The 19118-nt window shown below is 38.0% G+C and overlaps 1 protein-coding gene across 5 annotated transcripts in view; it reads left to right on the forward strand.

The window, feature by feature from the left end:
- The window catches only part of PPP1R13B (protein phosphatase 1 regulatory subunit 13B), a 69518-nt gene extending 50730 nt beyond the window's left edge, over positions 1 to 18788 (forward strand). For 2 of the 5 annotated variants that reach the window (XM_027732870.2, XM_027732868.2), the window contains exons 5-18: positions 520 to 621; positions 1621 to 1795; positions 2182 to 2378; positions 3872 to 4036; positions 4841 to 5021; positions 6732 to 6887; positions 9895 to 10064; positions 10760 to 11261; positions 11795 to 12564; positions 14129 to 14266; positions 14344 to 14477; positions 15190 to 15356; positions 16157 to 16356; positions 17251 to 18788. In XM_027732870.2, coding sequence (XP_027588671.1) covers positions 520 to 621; positions 1621 to 1795; positions 2182 to 2378; positions 3872 to 4036; positions 4841 to 5021; positions 6732 to 6887; positions 9895 to 10064; positions 10760 to 11261; positions 11795 to 12564; positions 14129 to 14266; positions 14344 to 14477; positions 15190 to 15356; positions 16157 to 16356; positions 17251 to 17292 — 3099 coding nt within the window. In that variant the 3' untranslated portion in view covers positions 17293 to 18788. The remainder of the gene's footprint in view (positions 1 to 519; positions 622 to 1620; positions 1796 to 2181; positions 2379 to 3871; positions 4037 to 4840; positions 5022 to 6731; positions 6888 to 9894; positions 10065 to 10759; positions 11262 to 11794; positions 12565 to 14128; positions 14267 to 14343; positions 14478 to 15189; positions 15357 to 16156; positions 16357 to 17250) is intronic. The other 3 variants (XM_039379486.1, XM_039379488.1, XM_039379487.1) reach the window with 3 other exon arrangements.
- Positions 18789 to 19118: the final 330 nt, after the last annotated feature.

Below are 19118 nucleotides of genomic sequence, written 5' to 3' on the forward strand. Positions count from 1 at the left end.
CATTAATTTCACCATCTTTGGATATGAGCTTAGTGATGCTTTATATAAAGGTTCTCACATGGTCTTGTCCATAGGTAAATAACATGAACCAGCACGTAAAGCTCCCAAGGTAGTTACACTGAAAATGTTAGAAAATGAAAGAAGCTTCAGATTGCTGTACTGCTTAAAATACCTGCTTGCATGTGTGTTCTCATGTGCCATACCAGGACTGTGTGCCAATGCTACCAAACATGTGAACAGAGCAGTGTTAAATGTAGGACAAGGGCTTTTTTTTCTTCTTGTTTCACCTCTTAACGTTTTCCTCTTCCATTCACTTTTTGCTTTTTCTGCCCCTGTTCCGTCTGTGTCCCTCCTTTCTGCTCTGAGGTTCCTTACTTTCTCATAGGTGTCCATCGTTATTCTTCCTCTGAGGACCAGGGAGGAGGCTTTAGCCTTCCTCTGAGGAGTGGGGAATTAGCTTGTATCATCAGAACATTTAATATACATCAACACATTAATGTAAAATTTTCTGTTCTGCAGGTTGGGAATCCACGTGTTGAGCTCACTCTTTCTGAGCTGCAAGATATGGCTGCCCGACAACAGCAGCAGATTGAAAATCAACAGCAAATGTTGGTTGCTAAGGTAATAATTATATACAGATCATCATAAATACCCATTTTCTTCAACATATGCAAGCATAAGTTTCATGGGTAGAGAAAAACAAACTGATTCATTTCAAATAAGCTCAAGAAATAGCTTGAGAAATCCATTTTACCAAAATAATCTTAGGCTAGGCAGTGCACAGTCTTGTGGTGTAAATGGTACTATAACAACCTGTGTGTCTTTATAAAAATATTGTGAGGGTTTGTCACTTTTGTGTGGCCCCCTTCATGGTCTTTGGCAGACCAGGCTCGACTCTGTGCTCATCTTTAGCAGCTCGTTCACGCCAGTACAGTAATAGTGTGTAAGGTGAGAATATACCCAATTCATGTATTACATTTCCCAAGTCTCCCAGATGTAAGAATCCAAGTGTGTTTGTAGAGTGGGGAGTGGGTTTAATGGTTTTGACATTGTTTGAAGTGTATTGTAATACATAATATGCCTTGGATGCATGGACCACCTAGGAATCAACCGAATGATTCTGTTGTTCTTTCTTGATGGAAATAGTATTAAAAAAGGACAATTTTCTTTGTGGGCCCAGCAGAAGGACTGTTATTTAGAAGTGGAGCATTATCTTACAGCAGCTTGTTTAAAATGGTCTGCTGGACATATTTTGTCATCTTTGGGAAGCTGGATAACAGCACTGGAAATTTATTTTGCAACAGCAAGAAAACCGTTAGTAGTGTCAGAAAAGAAATACCAGAGGAAGCTTCACAGATGTGTTTGAATGGGTGTTCAAACTAGGGTTACATTTGCATATGTATGTAAATATGATATTTTTGGTCTAAGAAAATCTGCTCTGAAACAGATTTGTTAACTTGATGTTAAAGAGTTTTTTCTAGAACTGACACATATTTTAACCACATCCGACCTTTTCTGATTTGTGGAAGTAAAAAACCTGATTGTAGTGATAGGTATTTCTATGTTAAAATTATTTTTTTTAAATAAATGGGTAACAAGTCTAAAACCTCATTTTGTCAGGAACAACGTTTGCGTTACCTGAAGCAGCAAGAACGTCGGCAGCAGCAGTCTGTTTCTGAGAGTGAAAAGCTCCAAAAACTTAAAGAACGTGTTGAAACCCAGGAGACAAAGCTGAAAAAAATCCGTGCCATGAGAGGACAAGTGGACTACAGCAAGATTATGAATGGCAATCTGTGTACGTGGAGTTCTTAATTTATTTTGTTTACTGTTCACTGAGTGACTAGCAAATAATGCTGTAATTACTAGTCAATGTAGCATGGAAGCAGGATTTCAGATAGAATGGTTTTTGTCTTACAGGGGTTGCTGTGTTTCCATGAAATTTGTATATGACAGAACTTTTTGTTTGTTTTATATAGTCAAACATAAAGTCAGAATAAGTGCTCTCTAACTATAAGGAAATATTACAATGTTAGCAAATTTGCAACACATATTTTATATTTGCCTGCATATACTAGATTTAAAGCTAGCGTATTGTATTTCTTAATACTTGTAGAATTAAGAAATTAACAACTTCTCCTTTATTTAATTTTTTTTTTGTTATTTTTATCTTGTTAATTTTAGCAACTGAAATTGAGCATATAAGTGCCATGTTCCAGGAAAAGCAGCAGGAGCTGCAGGCTGCAGTGTTAAAAGTGGATCAACTTACCCAGCAACTGGAGGATTTAAGGAAAGGGAAACTGAATGGGTTTCAGTCTTACAATGGACAAATGACAGGGCCTGCAGCAGTAGAATTAAAAAAGTTGTATCAGGAGCTACAGGTAAGTAACAAAAAGATGCTATTTGGATTATAAATGCAGATTTTAAAAAGTTGCATTACTCTTTAAAAAGTTGCATGGCTCTTACAAGTTCCGTTACATGTCATAAAAGTAGTATATTGGAATGCTGTTAATGTGTAAAGTTGTAGCTGGCATATAAGCCTTTTTCAAAAAAAAACTTCATTAGCTTTATAACTGTTTGGTTGTTTCTTTAACATATAATGTTTCTTTAACGTAAGTGGCATTTCTCAGCCCCTAATACAGAAATAGCGAATGTTTACATAATCTATTATTTGTGTTAATTTCTCCCAAAAATTGTTTTAGAAATTAATTTTGGTACTTTTCTACTTTGTAGTTATCACACGAGTAATGAAATATTCAGTTCACATTTGAAATTTTGTCCATCTGTTTGCTAGCAGATCGGGATTTTCAGGGCTCTTTTTAATTTACTCGTGTACTTTATTGTGATCAAGGCAACAGCTCTAATATATTGAATATTTTAAAATTAATTTTAATTTCAAAATTAGTCTCACTCATTTCTTTACATGAGCAAATACAACATGCAAATTAATCCATCCCATTATCATGGAATAGTAGTAAGGGTCCTCTTTCTCTCTTTTTTCCCTTTCCCCATTTATACAAGGCATATCTGCCTTTGAGTATTTCTAAGTGCAAAGATGCTCAATAGATTAAGATTTCTCTCTTGTGCTTCACAACAATCCCATACATGTTTATCAAGCCTTAAATTTGCCTCAGGTGTTTTTTGCATGTAACATTACCATGAAAATTGGAACACTGAGACAATGTCAGAGTTATTGAAGGTATGAAAAAATGCCAATGGCAAAGCAAGAGAAATAATTATAAAGAGTGTCACGGTTGATTTAAACCATAAAGGTAATCCATCTTCTAATCTACTGGAAACCTGTTGTGAAGGTTTCAGTTTAATCCCCATGCAGAGAGGAAAATCTGTGCCCAGTCCCTGCACTCGCAGTTCAGTCAACCTCCCCTCCAGACACCGAGAAGCTTTGTGTGGAACTCGAAGTAGAATCAATAGCATAATTTTTGTTGTATGTTTTCCATCACTTAGTTTTCATGATAGACAAACTGTCTTGGTTAAACATAACTTTTAGCAAACCTTTTCTGTGACTTAATTTTTCACAGTAGAATTCTGTTCTGAAATGTCTTTATGCCTAATTCCTCAATCCATTTCCTATACGTGGATGCAATCTGTATGTATTTAATAGGCATCCACTAGGGTTTTTTGAGGACATTCTTTTGCTGTTTTCTTCTAAGAATTGTTTATGGTTGCAAATGCTAACTTGACAGGATGTGTGGAAGCATAAATTAGAGATGCCAGAACAAGTTGCTGATCCAAATTGCTTTAGGTTTTTTAACACTGTATTAAAAACCAACTTGCCAACAGACAGAATGAAATAACTGTCCTAACAAGTGCTTTTTTCCTTTTTTTTTTTTTCTTTCCTGTTTTCTTTGTGAAGATCCGTAACAGGCTTAACCAGGAGCAGAACTCCAAGCTTCAGCAACAGAAAGAACTCCTAAACAAACGCAATATGGAGGTGGCTATGATGGACAAGAGAATCAACGAGCTCCGTGAACGACTATACAAGAAAAAAGTTGAGGCACGTCAAAAAGAAAACATTCCTGTAAGATAAACTGTTAAAAGGGCCACACTTCAGTATATCAAGGGCCTATAAAAACTACGTAGAATCTCAGTTTTTCCCAGTCAAGTAATACAGTTACATCTAAAGAACTTATGCTAAAAGTAGCAGGCTTCTTAAAACTATATTTTAAGGTTTCCCATAGATATCCAAAAACTGTTAGACACAATATGTTTCCTTTTATTTTTGTTTATGGCAGAGACATATTAAAATTATAGATACTATATTAAAAATCAGAGCAGTTTATATTTCTAGGAAGGAAAGTATGACTATGCACTGTGTTTCAAAAGAGGAATGCATAAGAGAATTGGGTTTTGTAAAATACAGTATGGAAAATGGATAAAAATAGAAATGGTCTGATAAAATTAGTCACAATAGTTGTCTGGAACTTTAAAAAGAAGGACTGGAGAGATCAGTTCTGGATTTCCATATGTATTCCTAGCTGGAGGTATTTCTTTTAAAGAAAAAAGCCAACATAAATATTTGATAATTTAAGAACTCATTTTAGACCGTTGCCTTAAGAAAGTCACAGTGAAAGAGACCTGACACAGATAAGGGTTTCTGTGAGAGATGTATGTGCTGTGACTAAGAAATTTAGGTTTCAAGGTTTTGGTTTTAAGAAATAAAATTTGTGCTTTCTACTACTTTTATCTTTTTGTAGAAGCATGGAGTATGATAACTATTAATGTGCTTTAGCTACAGCGCATGGTAAGTTTAGACGTCCTTGTTTGTGCACAAAGGCCTGGGCTAAGTGGACATTCACGTTTCAATTTGTCTGATTGTTTTTAGTTGAATCGTATTAATGGAACTTCATCACCCCAGTCATCCTTGAGTGCTTCAGGAAGGGTGGCAGCAGTGGGACCTTACATCCAAGTTCCAAGTGCTGGCACTTACGCTGTACCAGTAGATCCAGTTAAACCACAGTCTCTCACCATTGCTTCAAACTCAACACATGGAAGATCAAAATCCGGTAACTACTTGTGTGATGTTTATTAATACATATGGTTTGAAAAGGGGTAATAAAGAAAGGGAATAATCTTAGGAGACCCAGTGTTGACATCATCTCTGTAGTGGAAGGGGCAGGTTTTCGATGTCTTGATCCTGTTCTGGGAATTGGATCGATCATTTGATATGTGATATTTTTGCCTCTTTCTGTGATTTTTTTTTTCTTAGGAGATTGAGTGTTTTATTTGAAATTTTACTGTCTGCTACACCCCTAAAAGGGAGCACATGTTCCTTCACAGATTCGATGTTGTGTTTTTAATGGGTTTTTGATTACTTTATGTGTTTTGATATAAAAATGAAATCAACTTTGTGGCAAACTGTATTATAAACAACTGCTTACGATATGTTGCTTTTTGTCAGGTAAAACAAAGTTAGTGAGCAGGTAAAAATAATATTACTTCTCAGAAAGAGACTAAATAAAGAAATAGAATAAAACTATATGAGGTTTTTTCTCCAGCTGAGATATGAGAATTTGTGATGCTTGAAGCACTTCTGAAACAAAATAACTTTAATATTGATGCTGTTTACTTGTTTCTGCCTTACTCAGTGAAGAAGCTTCCCCTCCAGAGGACTCCCCAGAACTTTGTCTAAAATTGGCTCCCATGTCTCCAATAATCAATAATTCCATCTACATTATAAAATAGAATTATTATTATTGTTATTATTTAATTTACATTGGAAACTGAAGAAAGCAGGTCATGATATTTGTGCCTTAAGTTCTCAATTCTGGCAAGTTTCACCTCTCTGCTCACATCTTGGCAAAATCAGAATTCTTAAGAAATGGTTAGCTAGGAAAACATACATAATACAAATAAAAGTGCATGATCCCAATGGTCTAACCACAGAACTTAGTTTACCTGGTCTCCTAGGAGAGATAAAAAATGAGATAAGGAATGACTAGTAGACCATAGCTTCTGCAATATTTACGTACATTCAAGTACTTAAAACTGAATATTCCAGCAAAATGTGTAGCATGCTTCCAGATGGGGAGGAAGAGATGGAGGGAAGACACTCTGAACCTCTCTGTAGGAAAGAATGTCAGAAATGCCCCCCCAAAAACCCCAAGGATAGGAAGTGAAATTATCCAAACAGAACTTAAAAAGAGGCCCCAATCATTTCTATTGATATTAGTGATTTAACAATACCTTTATAAGCTAAAGATATTCAAAGACTGTACAAACTACATCACTGTGGTTTTATGGAAAATATGGAAACACTTAACTGTGGGGTCAAGGGACAGATTTGTAACAGTTTTGTTTTCAGACATATGCATTCTTCTTCTGCATATGGGAAGGCACAGTTCATAACTTTGAAGTTCACCAACAAAAAAATAATTCACAATTTTGTAATATCAACATTCCGAGATATACATATCCACTTCTAGACCTACCTCAGGACTTCATGATTTTATAAAAGTAATTATTCTGCCTTAGGACTGACTTTGTGTTTATTACTCTGAAGGTACTTGAATGAAGTTCTGTAAAATAGATTTATGTAAGGAAAAGCTTATATACTACCAGAAGAAATTGAGACTTTGTTTCAACTGTCATGCTTTTATTTCTCATTATCTGAGTGTTCCTGTTCTAATTTTCTCCATTGTCATTGTTATAATTTTTCCACCACTTTTTTTCTTTCTTTTTCTGTGTAACTGGATCTGCCTTGGTGTGTCCGGTAGAGACAGACTGTGGGTGTGTGAAAAAATCTCCAGACACCTGGAAGGTTTCTGATTTAGACATAATAGTGGATCCTATTCTGTCACCTCCCACTTCTCTTCAGTCTGCTGTTCACAATGTCATCCGCCTGGCACCTACTCTGTTTGACACCCAGCACTGTGAGTCCATAGAAGATCTCTGGCTAGCTAAGAACTCAGTTTTTAATATGGTTATCTGAGCTCTTGCATACAGATGCATATTAAACAGCATCTTTAGAACTTGTGTTGTGATCTGGCATGTAGAAGATGCTGTTGAAATGTAAAATGGTTGAGAAGTTGCTTTTCATCTTTGAAAGAAACAGGTCTGCAGCAAATTCATCCCAGGAGTACTGGAGTAGTGCACCAGGGATGAGTTTTCTTCACTGAAAAAACCTCAAAATTCTCTAAATGTTATTAGAAAATTTGTGGTAATCACCAAAGCATGTTTTAATATATCTTAGATTGGATAGATATATAACATACAGGCTTAGTTTGAGTTACTTTGTGAGAAACTTTGAATTTCCATGTTGCACTGGCTGCAGAGTTGGGATAAAAACTCACTCTGTCCAAGTCAATAGCAAAATTTTACTCCCTTCCTTGGGACTAAAATGTTATACTTGGAGTGCGCTTCAGTTGCTGTACTAAATACCCTGGATCCAGACCTACAAAAATTTTAGGTAAAGTCAGAGAAAATGTACAAAACCTTTTGTGTCTGCATGTCACTGTCTTATTTATGTAAAGCTGAAATACACCAGGTGTTAGGTTTACAGGAGGCTGGGAAGAGGGTACATGTGGAGGAGAAAATGAAGCCAGTTGGCCGGAATGGCTGTGGGGTGGCTGAGAGAGGAGCTGGGGAGGCCTTGTCAGGAGAGTGTTGCTGATGGGACAGAGCGTCCAAAACCTGTTCAGTGTGGCCAAAGATCGCAGAAGGCAAATGCTGTTTGGTTGCCTCCCCTTAGCACCATCAGGCAGCCTCTGGTGCCATACACTGCACTTGCAGATTCCAGCAGCAGCTCCATTAAGTGCTTGGGTTGGGGGAGTACCTGAGAGCTGCACTCATGACAAATGCTGATTGGAAGGATGCTAAAGATCATCCTGTTCCAACCCTCCTGCTGTGGGCAGGGACACCTTCCACTAGAGCAGGTTGCTCAGAGCCCCATCCAGCCTGGCCTTGAACTCTTCTAGGGATGGGGCATCCACAGCTTCTCTGGGCAACCTGTTCCAGTGTCTCACCACCCTCACAGTGAAGTTAGAGAGAGGAGAGAGAGTCTGAATTTACTTCCAATCTGTTACCTCAGAATTTGGGGATGAATGTGCTGATATTTGGAATTCCAAGGATTACAATAAGGTTTTGTATATCTGTCTTTCTATTAGAAGAGTGTAGACTTGAATTTGCAGGTAAGATAATTAAATTTGTTGTAACTTCTGCTGTTGTTCCTGTGTTTTCATCACAACTAAACTTACAGCTCAAGATGCTTTCATGTTTAGCATGAATCAGTTATGACAGCTTTTATTGATCTTCAAATCAAATGTTTTACTGGAGTTACAGAATGTCATATATTGTACAGTAAACATTCATTCAGTCCATAGTTAGAAAATTTGCCATTATTTAGGGTCTAAGTGTTTAGGCAGTCATCTCTTTCTGGTCTCGCTCTTGATAACCAGATCATTATAAACAATCATGAACAAAACACACAAAGCTTCAGTCCTTGGATGTTGCCAGTACTGAAGCTGGGCCTCATTACTTCCTGGCAGTTTGCAAGTCTGAGAAGTGATTTCTGGACTATCTGCTGTATTGTCAGTGTAAACATTTGCAAGTGTTAACCCTTTTTCAAGGGCTACTCAAGAAAGAGGGTAAGGCTCATGGACAGAAAGTAGAGAGTGGTGATGTTAAATTCACTGTCGATAGAATGTTCCTATGCAGCTTATTCTGAGACTATCCATTATACTAAACAGAGGATGGCAAAGAATTCTAGAAATAGTCCTGCTGATTCTGTGTTCTAGGGGCTCCAAACTGAAATGAAATGGGGAACTGCCACTAAATACCTGATTTTCATTTGATGTTGCCTTACTGTGGAGTCCAGAAATCTCAATCTCCCTCCTCTCACACACGAGCCCACTCCATTTTAGCTGCTGTCCTCTAGTAAAGTTAGTTATGTGTTATGTGTCATCTTTACTGATCTCAAGTGCTCCACTGAGATAATTACAGGCCACAGAGAGGGAGAAATGATCTCTGGTCTCCTTAGAGGAAGAGAAACCTGAAGCTTAATCTTTTAAAGGCAAATCAAATCCTTAGGCTCTAACATGTGATCTATTTAGTTACTATAAACCAGATCTAATTATTAGGCTATTTAAACTCTCTTGCTTACTTAGAGAACTGAAACTAAATAGTCTCACACAGTTAATAAAATGTCAATGCATCTAGGACTTCATTAAGGATTTGTTGCCTCAGTTTATGTGCAGCTATGCATATTTTTTTGCATATGATGAAGATAAAAGCCCATGACTTGTGTTTTGATACTTGAGTTGTTGATGTCAATTGACTTTATACATTTTTTTTAATATGAAATCTCTGGGGCAGTTTTAATCAAGTGAGTATGTTAAAGAAAAACAAAAGGTAAGTTAACCACCACTTCCAGCAAAGGCATGTGTGCTTTTATTCCACCCTGCTGTTGAAAGGAATTTTTACATCCTGTTATGAGTGAATGAATCTGGTAACCATAGTTTAAATTTGGAGTAGGTCCACTGGGAGCTTATGTAGACTTAACACTGAGCGTAGTTTGACTGTGTTTCTGGATAGTACCCAGAGAATTGTGTTGATGAAGTGTTTCTGTAAGGACTTTTGTTCTGAATTTGTTTGCCTTCTAATAGCAGAATATGCAACACTCAAGCCAAATTTTACCCATCTTTTTTTCTATAGAAATTTTCCGTGCAATTTGAATGCCAAAGGGTAATGAACAGCACATTATATGCAGTGATTTGGCTTTCAGGATTAATTTATGAATCACACATTAATAATGATGTATCTCACTTCTAGAATCAAATTAATCCTGTTGTAATCTAAGCAATTCTATTTCACATGTTGTTTTGCTTGTTTGCAATGCTTTTATGGATTATCTTAAATCTAGTATTTTTGTCTGTTTTCAAGCTAATGATGGAAATTGGCCAATACTTAAACAGAGCTCAACTCCTGTGGTAAAACCCCCTCAGATCTCCAACACAGACTGGAAAGAATCAAGCATGGATACTGCTTTAAAACAAGGAACTATATCCAGCCAGCCTTTGCCAACTTCAGCATTAGGAAGTACTGATAAGCTGGTGGGTTTCATCTGTGATATATTTATAGATCTATTAAATTTATATAATTTTTTTAATTTCAATAGTTCATATTCTTTCCTGTTCTTTTACATATCTGGTCTCCCCTTTTCTCTCTCTTTGCTTCTCCTAATCATCTCCTCCTCTTTCTTGTTTTTCGAACTCATATTTTTGTTAGTCTTTTTCCTTGGTGTACGTTATTACTTTTTCAGTGCACTCTTTCACTCATAAAAATCTCACAGAAGTAGTAATTAAATCCATCCTTAAGCAAGTCCACTGATGTTGCCTGTCTGCACTGTTGGTCTAGTATGTTAAAAATTCTTTAAGACTATAATCTTTAAAGAATAAATACCTGGTCTTTAAATAGTTTTAGTAAACTCTGTTATTACACTATATGTTGTCAGATATGTTATCAACTAGACACTGAGATCCAGAACCTCAAACAAGTTATTCAGGCTTTGCATGTATGCAAATAGTTCTGTATTGATATAAATGTGTTACAGCTGAAGGTGCCTTTAAACAGAGGGCTCTGTCTGAGGTATGATGAGGTCCCGTGATAAACTCAGGTAGAACACAAATTGTATGAACTTCTTTGCTGTCCCACAAGATTGTTAGTATGTTTTGTTGAATGAGGAATGTTCTTGCTCATGAGTATTTTATTTAATTAAATGATATATACTATTTATTGTTCTTAATAGGGTCTTGACCTGGGAAAGGTGCCACCAACAGTTCCTGGTGTAAGCAAGCAGTTGCCTCAAAACTATGGGACCTATCCAAGCCCAGTTCCCTTAGGAACAGGTTCTACAAACTCTCTAGAAAGAAGGAAGGATGGCAGCCTGCCCAGACCTGGCACCAGTATAGCAAACCGGCAAAGGCCCGTTCCCCTCCCGCCGCCCAGCAACGTGCACCAGCCCAGCTCCTCACAGCAGATCCAGCAGAGAATTTCGGTACCTCCCAGCCCCACGTACCAACCCTCCGGTCCCCCCTTGTTCCCAGGAGGAGACGGCAGGCCAGAACTCCCTTTGACTGTGGCAATCAGACCTTTTCTAGCTGATAAAGGATCAAGACCTCAGTCTCCCAGAAAGGGGCCACAGACAGTGAACTCCAGTTCCATCTACTCCATGTATCTTCAGCAAGCAACGCCACCAAAGAATTATCAACAAGCTGTGTACAATACCTTAAATAAGTCAGTAAAAGCAGGTAGAATATCTTTTGCTTTATTTTTTTTCTTTGAAATACACTGTTCACATCTACTTATTGGGCTTAGTTTACTTTCCATATCAATTTCAAAAACTCGTCTAAATCTGTGAGGAAAGTTATTTTTGTGTGCAGCATAGCAGCAAAATTATTCTATCTGTTTTTGAGGTTATAAGTATGCATTGATTTACCTTTTATTTAAAACAAGATGCAACTGGAACAATACAGCCTGGATTACTCTACCAATACTTTCATAATTAAGTTGAAAAAACAGTGTCTAGATAAGACAGTTTTTCTCCTCTTACTGTTTCCTCATGAAAGAGGAAAAAACATTCCAGATGATACTTGTAGCTTATAATTGTAAGAAGCATCAGCATCACCAACAGGTAAGTGTTTTCTGTATTGATAGTTTCCAGTACAGTATTTTTTGCTTTCTATATTAGTATCAAACAAATAGCAACAGAGTTTGTTTGTAAATATTTTGATATGTAATTTGAGAACAGTTCTTCACTGGTTTCCCTCTTTCTTTTCTTCAGTTTATGGAAAACCTGTATTACAGTCTGGTTCAACCTCTCCCTCACCCTTGCCATTCCTTCACGGTTCTTTGCCCGCCCAGACTTCCTCACAGCCACAGCCTCAGCCTCAGCCTGAGGTCTCTGAAAAAGATCAAGAGCTGGAAAACGCTCCACCACCCAGTGAAAACAGCAACGTGGAAAACATTCCCCGTCCTCTCAGCCCTACTAAGCTCACCCCTATTGTGCATTCGCCCCTACGGTACCAGAGTGACGCTGACCTTGAGGCCCTGAGGAGAAAACTGGCCAACGCTCCGAGGCCGTTGAAGAAACGCAGCTCTATCACTGAACCAGAAGGCCCGAGTGGACCAAACATACAAAAATTATTGTATCAGCGCTTTAATACTCTGGCAGGAGGAATAGAAAGTGCTCCCTTTTATCAGCCAGGCAATCCACAGGACTTCATAGGTATCTTAGCTGACGTTGATAATGGGAATGCCAGTACCAATGGCAATATTGAAGAACCAATTCCTGTGCAACCTACGGTTCCTCTTCCCGATGAGCCTCCCCCTTCGTCAGATGCCAATGATAATGAATTACCTTCTCCTGCTACTGAGGAACTGATAAGCACTGAAACTACAAATCAAACATCTGAGACAACCGAAGACAACAACAACAACAATCCTGCTATAGTTACTTCTACTGAGCAGTCACCCAGTCCCACGCCAGAGGTCAGTTCTCCAGTAGAAGAGGAAGCTCCTTTGCCACCTGCTCTTCCTCCTCCACTTCCTGCAGTAAGTAACTAAGGAAAGAACAGCTTTGTGAACTATGGAATTAGCTGTGTGTTTAAGCATAACTGAAAGTCTGCAAGCTTCTGCTGCATGGTATGTTTGCACTTGAAGTTTCACGATACTAAAAGAAAAGAAAATCAGAGGAATTCCAGGGAGAATTCTGATGGATTAGCTTCTTTACTACTGTAGCTGTTAATAAGGAAAATATGTATACAGGCAAGAGGAGGTTGTGTATGTAGGTTTTAGAACTTTTTTGGGGTTCTTGTTGTAGAACTAATTCTGGAATTTGAGATTCCATTAAATTTTTTATTTTATTTATTTTCTCCAGGCCTGCAAAGATAACTGTGTGTACAAAACTAAGGATAAGCTATGTCAGTGTGAAGCTTTTTAATTTGCAGGCAAGATGAAATAGCTGTTCTGAGGGGGAGTGCCCTCCTTTTCCCCTCAGCACAGAGATGGGAGACCAGGGCTAACTCCAACAGCAGCACAGCTGACTTGTGATAGCAAAAATGTTTTCCTAATGGGCTTGTCGCATAGTTTGAATTGCTTCCCAAGTCCCTCCTCCAGCTGCACCAAAATCTTTTAAATACTTGTCATTGCCAAAATCTACCGCATTTGTAGAATTGAAAAATACAGAGAAAACTGAATTTTAGTCTTAGTTGTTGTGATGTGACTCACACTTTGAAACCAATGTTCATCTCCATTTTTTGACTCAGGTAGGGACCTTGCATTCCTCTGAGAATTTAACTGCAGTGTGCACAAGGCCTTGTATGCATCTTCCATGAGCATATGGGCCAGGGTACTTCTGGGAGAATGGAATATGCCAGCAACAGATATTATTCATACTGTGAGGCGTTTATTTTCCAATCTGAAATAGCCATACTAAATAGGAGCATAAGTGAAAACAGATCTTAGAGAGCTAGAGACTAAAAGCTTTCTATAAAAACTGTAGTTAATAATAGATTATTTTTTTCCCCAGAAAGTGACAAGGACACATGCAAAGGATTCAGAATATTCTCAAAACACATTTAAATGTGTTTCAGATCTTGAAAATGCTGCTTCTGATAACACCTGCTAGAATGTCACATAAAATACCTTCATGTTCTGTACTTTTTTTTCCTTCAGCAAACACTCAGCTACAGCAGAGACTTCTGCTAATTCAAGGCATAGATTTCTCTGAGTGCAGACTGATAACTCAGTCTTAACAGTGTTGTGCTTTCCAGGCTAAGCAAAAGTTTTCACAGTGTTACAGACAATCCACCAGAAACACATTCAGCTTATATTAAATACTATTAAGATGATGGTGCTTAAAAAAACATTGACTTAACTATTTCATTCCTTATACTCACTATCTTTTACTTAGAAGCTTTGAAATTATATTGGCTTACCTTTTCATTTTTTAACTGCATAAGACATAGTAATATATCAAGCCTTTTATTTCGAGACTTCTAAATATAAATGTTTGCCTAGTTCTAAATACCATTTAAGGAAGCTGAGGTTCATAGCCGAATCCTTTTCACACTTGTACAACCTGAAATGATGCCTTCCAACCTTCATCTCTACTCAGACAAAACGTACCAACTTGAAGAAACCCAACTCAGAAAGAACAGGCCATGGTTTGAGAGTGAAGTTCAATCCCTTGGCTCTCCTCCTGGATGCTTCTTTGGAGGGAGAATTTGATCTGGTACAACGAATCATATATGAGGTAAGGTTCTAAACAGTGACAACCTCATTCCACAATTAGAAAAAAGAAAGTGCTGAACTATTTTATGTTTTCAACAGGTTGATGATCCCAGTAAACCAAACGACGAAGGCATTACACCTTTGCATAATGCAGTGTGTGCTGGTCATCACCACATTGTGAAGTTCCTGCTCGATTTTGGTGTAAATGTAAATGCAGCAGATAGTGATGGGTGGTAAGTGTCAAGACTTTTAACCCAGCATCTGGGAGGAAAACCATCTGGATGCACATTTAAAATTTAGTCTAGTCCTGTTTTGGCAACAATTTCCTTCCCCTTTATCCCAAGCAAACTTTCTAAGCTCTGGGTGGAGGTGAACTCAAATGCAAAGTTACACTGTGTTCAGCTCCTCAGCAAGCACACTTAAATCATAAACTAGACTACAGTCTGGCTTTAAGTAGTGGTATAGTTGCATTTCTTGTTCAGATGGTGAAATAATTAAACTGTAAATAACCAATGACAAGTTAATTTACTTAAGTTTCATCACCATGGAACCCACCACAGATTTTGGTGTTCTTGAAGAGTCTCGCCTTACAGGTAGCTGTAGCATTCCTGAAGTGTTTGGGGAGGGCATGTGAACCCTCACCTTGGTTTTTACCTTTCAGGTTTCCTTGTATTGGAAAATACCCTTTTATACCCAGCAGCTCTGTAAGCTGTGAAAATCAGTATTTTTGCTATCATCTATTTTAGAATGCTTGGTTTTACTGGAGTCAGGTAAATCTTGGAATCCAACCCAGTTGCTTGACAGGTTTTGGACAATACATAAACATACAGTAATCATAAAGAGCAACTTCCTTTCAAAACAGACAGGCTCTACATTGCAAGACAAAGTAATTAGGATTCATGGAAGTTTATTTTTTCACATGTACATTTTTTTGCTTTATTTCAGGACACCCTTGCATTGTGCTGCTTCTTGCAATAGTGTTCATCTCTGTAAACTACTGGTTGAATCTGGGGCAGCTATTTTTGCTTCAACTATAAGTGATATAGAAACTGCTGCAGACAAGTGTGAGGAGATGGAAGAAGGTTATATTCAGTGTTCCCAGTTCTTGTATGGTAAGCTGTGACACTGCCTTACAAACTCATTTAGCTTTTCTAACAGTCATCCTGTTTTGTCTCTCTGATGTGCATGAAACATCTGCTTAGGCCCTATGATGATATGGCCCATCATGTGCCTGTGCTTTCAAAGTGCTAAAAACAGAATTGTCTTTTTGTTATGATGTTGCTCTTAGTCCTTCTGGTTTTTGAGTTACTTCACAGGCAAAATCTAATGTTACAGATTTTTGAAGTTTTAGTTTGGCTTTATTTCAAGGAAACGCTTCCACAGGGAGGTTTTGACAGTAACAGCGAGTTGTCAAGTGTTTTCACAGAAATATTCCAACTTCCAGATGCACAAATTTCTAGCAGATCACATGAAGAAACAAGTGTACTTTATAAATAATTAACTTACAGAATGTGTTTAGTTACTAAGAGATATTTTGCCAGAAAAGCACTTCGATGGAGCAGACAAATTTTAATTTCCATCAGAGTATACAAGCTTCATTAAGGTTCTGTATATCTGACATTGTGTGATTTTCAAAAACCTCAAGTGTTTCTGTACAAGGCCTGCTGTAGGAAGCAGTTTCCATTACCTATATAATAAGAGAAAAACCTCATGCTCTAAACTATTCTGCAAGATTTGGTTCTATCATGCAGTGAAATTTCTGACAGCATTTCACCATGGAAGTGCTGAAAACCGTTCATGAAATTGTTTTAATAGGAGACTAATTTGGGCCACTGTGTCAATACTAAAAATCTCAAGAGGACAAAACCAGGCTATTTTACCATCGAGTGTGCTCTCCAATCTGTTTTAACAGGAGTGCAAGAGAAACTGGGAGTGATGAATAAAGGGGTGGTGTATGCCCTGTGGGATTACGAAGCCCAGAACAATGACGAGTTGTCATTCCACGAGGGTGATGCCATCACTATTCTAAGGCGCAAGGATGACAATGAAACAGAGTGGTGGTGGGCCCGCCTCAATGACAAAGAAGGCTATGTGCCTAAAAACCTCCTTGGGGTAAGTTCTTCTTAAGTCACCCTCTCCCTTCTATTTTTTTTTTTTGCACCTGAAGGAGGAACACAAGATGGATCTTTGGTCAGAATCCCTCTGTGCATCATCCAGATATACCACTATGAAGTGGTGCGAAGCAGATTATCCTTATTCTCTCTGGCCTCTGTGCCATTGTAAACAAAAAGGAGAGGCTGCTGTTAGATTAGTGCTGGTTTTCATTTGGCAATTTAGTATATTTAATACAGTTCATGCTTTAATGAGATTTTTTTCCCTCCCTGGCTAAAACATAGAGCCCTTATGGAAAGTGTGGTGGCTGTATTAGGTAGCTTGAAGCCTTGGCTCAGAAAGTTCTTTGGGAAGGTTTTTAGTACGTGGCACAAGATAAGAACATAAGTATGTGCGAGTTTAAAACAGGAAAGAGCCTTGAAGATGACAACTGTGGGCAAGTCGTTTATGCTGCTCTCAGTCAGATGGAACACAGTTGTCATCAGAGACCAGGAATGTAAAGCGACCAAGCAGAGAGCTACAGAGGGTGACATGCATAAGGAAACCTTGCAGAGCAGGAAATAAGTTCTCTCAAGTGCTCAACAGGGAGTTCTTTTACTTATGTAAAAGCATCCTTTGTCTAGTGTGGATCTTGATCTAAATGCACCAGGTCATTTTCAGAGCAGTGATGTTGCTCCTCTTGGCAGGAATAATCCTGGCCAATCCTTGGCCTCCTGCTGCTTCTGGTTTAGTGTTTCAGAAGATGCCTAAGAACATACTGTAGCTTACAAAAATCTCACCCCCCAAAACACTTCATCACTCAGTTCTTGTTAGTAAACTACCCTTTGGTTAAAAATTATTTAAGTTGGTATTAACCATCCAAAGCCTAATATTTTTATTCTTTTTTTTTTTTAGTTATATCCACGAATAAAACCTCGACAGCGAACCCTTGCTTGAATTCAGTTGTTACAACAGTGCAATACCGTGCTGGTAACTGGAAACTTAAAACATACACTGGAGCCATCATTTTTGATCATTTCACACAGAGAAATAAAACTATGATATTTAGTTTTAATGGTGCTTTCTCTTGTTAAATGGACAGCATCCACGACTTTCAAGATCTGCAGTTTGTAAATGAGGATCGTTTCTATGTGACCCACCACTGATGAGGAGAGCGATACCTCCACTACCTACAGTGTTGCGCTAACTCTCGTCTAAAGCAGTGTTTTGAGTCAAAGTTCCGTGGTAGGAGCTTTCTTGTGTTCCATGTTCAGAGGTGTCACTTGCGGAGTGCAGATGCGCTGTCCGGTTTGCTCCAACCCCCCCACAGCAACTGTCCCACGTCAGGATTTTGGATATTTTGTTCGATACCAGTGAATGTTGAGTTCTCATTACCAATCAGCTCTTTGGGTTCTAGGACACGAGATCTTCACCTGTTACATGCATAATTAAGTAGTTACCAAAGCTTGATGTGGGCTAGGATTTTAGGTGGCAACATGCTAAACACTTAAATCCTAGTCTGGACAACCCCAACAAAAGCTTTACCTAGTCTAGCATCTTGCATTATTTGCATTTAGAATCAAGCTAGAGAACTAACAAAACAACAGTATTTATACACTTCTCAAAGTCCTTACACAGTATCTCACGTGGTGTTTTATTTTCTTATTATTCAGCCTACAGCACTGGTGTTACCTCTACAAATGTAAAGGTTTCCCTACTAACCACCTGAGCTTGTCCAGCCTGGACAGAACAGTTAGTACTGAAGTTGCAGCAGCCTAAAGGATTTGTACGTCTGCAGGGATGAAAGTGCAATAGTTGAAAAGGGTAAGAGTCTGGTGAGGGTTATACTGTGTCAGCTGAAGTCTGCCTGAGTCAGTCTAGAAGAAAATATGAAGGACGGGATAGAAGTAGGAAGAGGGTCGTGTAGATGCCAAGACAAGGAGAAGAAAGAAACAAGGTTTAGAGAAGGATTTAAGAAAGGCAATAGCTTATTTGAGGACAGTTTCTGTGGTTCTTGGCAGCCTACACCTGCTGCCAAGGCAAGTTATGCAATAACCTGTTCCACTACATTGTAGTTTCAAGCAAAAAAAGAAAAATCCACAAACAGGCACTTCACTGGAGTTTTAATTGTACATGATTTTATATACCAAAAGTATATTTTGAATCTCCCATTATAAGTTTTAGCCATATTTCTTGTAATTTTATCCCATTTAACAGTATGCAATTTGATTAACTCTTCATGTACAAGTTCTGTGTATAATTTATATATCCATTTCTGCAGTGCTGTAACTTGCTTTTACCACAGGTTAGCATTAACTGTATATATTGTGGTGAAAAGTGAAAGGGTATTATTGTTGAAGAATTTGCTACATGAATGTGATGATTTCAAGAGCCTATGATACACTAATTCAGAGAACATGTAAATGTGCACAATAAAGTACTGCTAAGGCATGGCTGCATTCTCCACTCTCTTTATAGAGGTCACAGCAGCAGACGTGGGTTTGGTCACAGTCTGCATGAAAACACTAACTGTAGCTTGCCAGGTTCTAGCTGTAAACTCACCTTTCCTCATTGTTTTTTATAAGCTGCACTGAAAAGGACTTGCCAGATGCTTTTGAAACCTCCTTACACTAGTATTCCAGTGTTCCAAGTGTGACAAATTAATTAATTAATTTAGCATTAAATTGAAGTGCTGTTTATAAGAAGTTGAAAGTTTCAGAGGTCAGAGACCACGGTGTCCATCACTAAAGAAGTTTTATATTACAAAATTAAGCATCACTTCA

This window comes from Pipra filicauda, unplaced genomic scaffold (assembly GCF_003945595.2).
Source record: "Pipra filicauda isolate LSUMZ 115617 unplaced genomic scaffold, ASM394559v2 scaffold16_size7369187_pilon, whole genome shotgun sequence".
Classification (NCBI taxonomy): Eukaryota; Metazoa; Chordata; class Aves; order Passeriformes; family Pipridae; genus Pipra; species Pipra filicauda.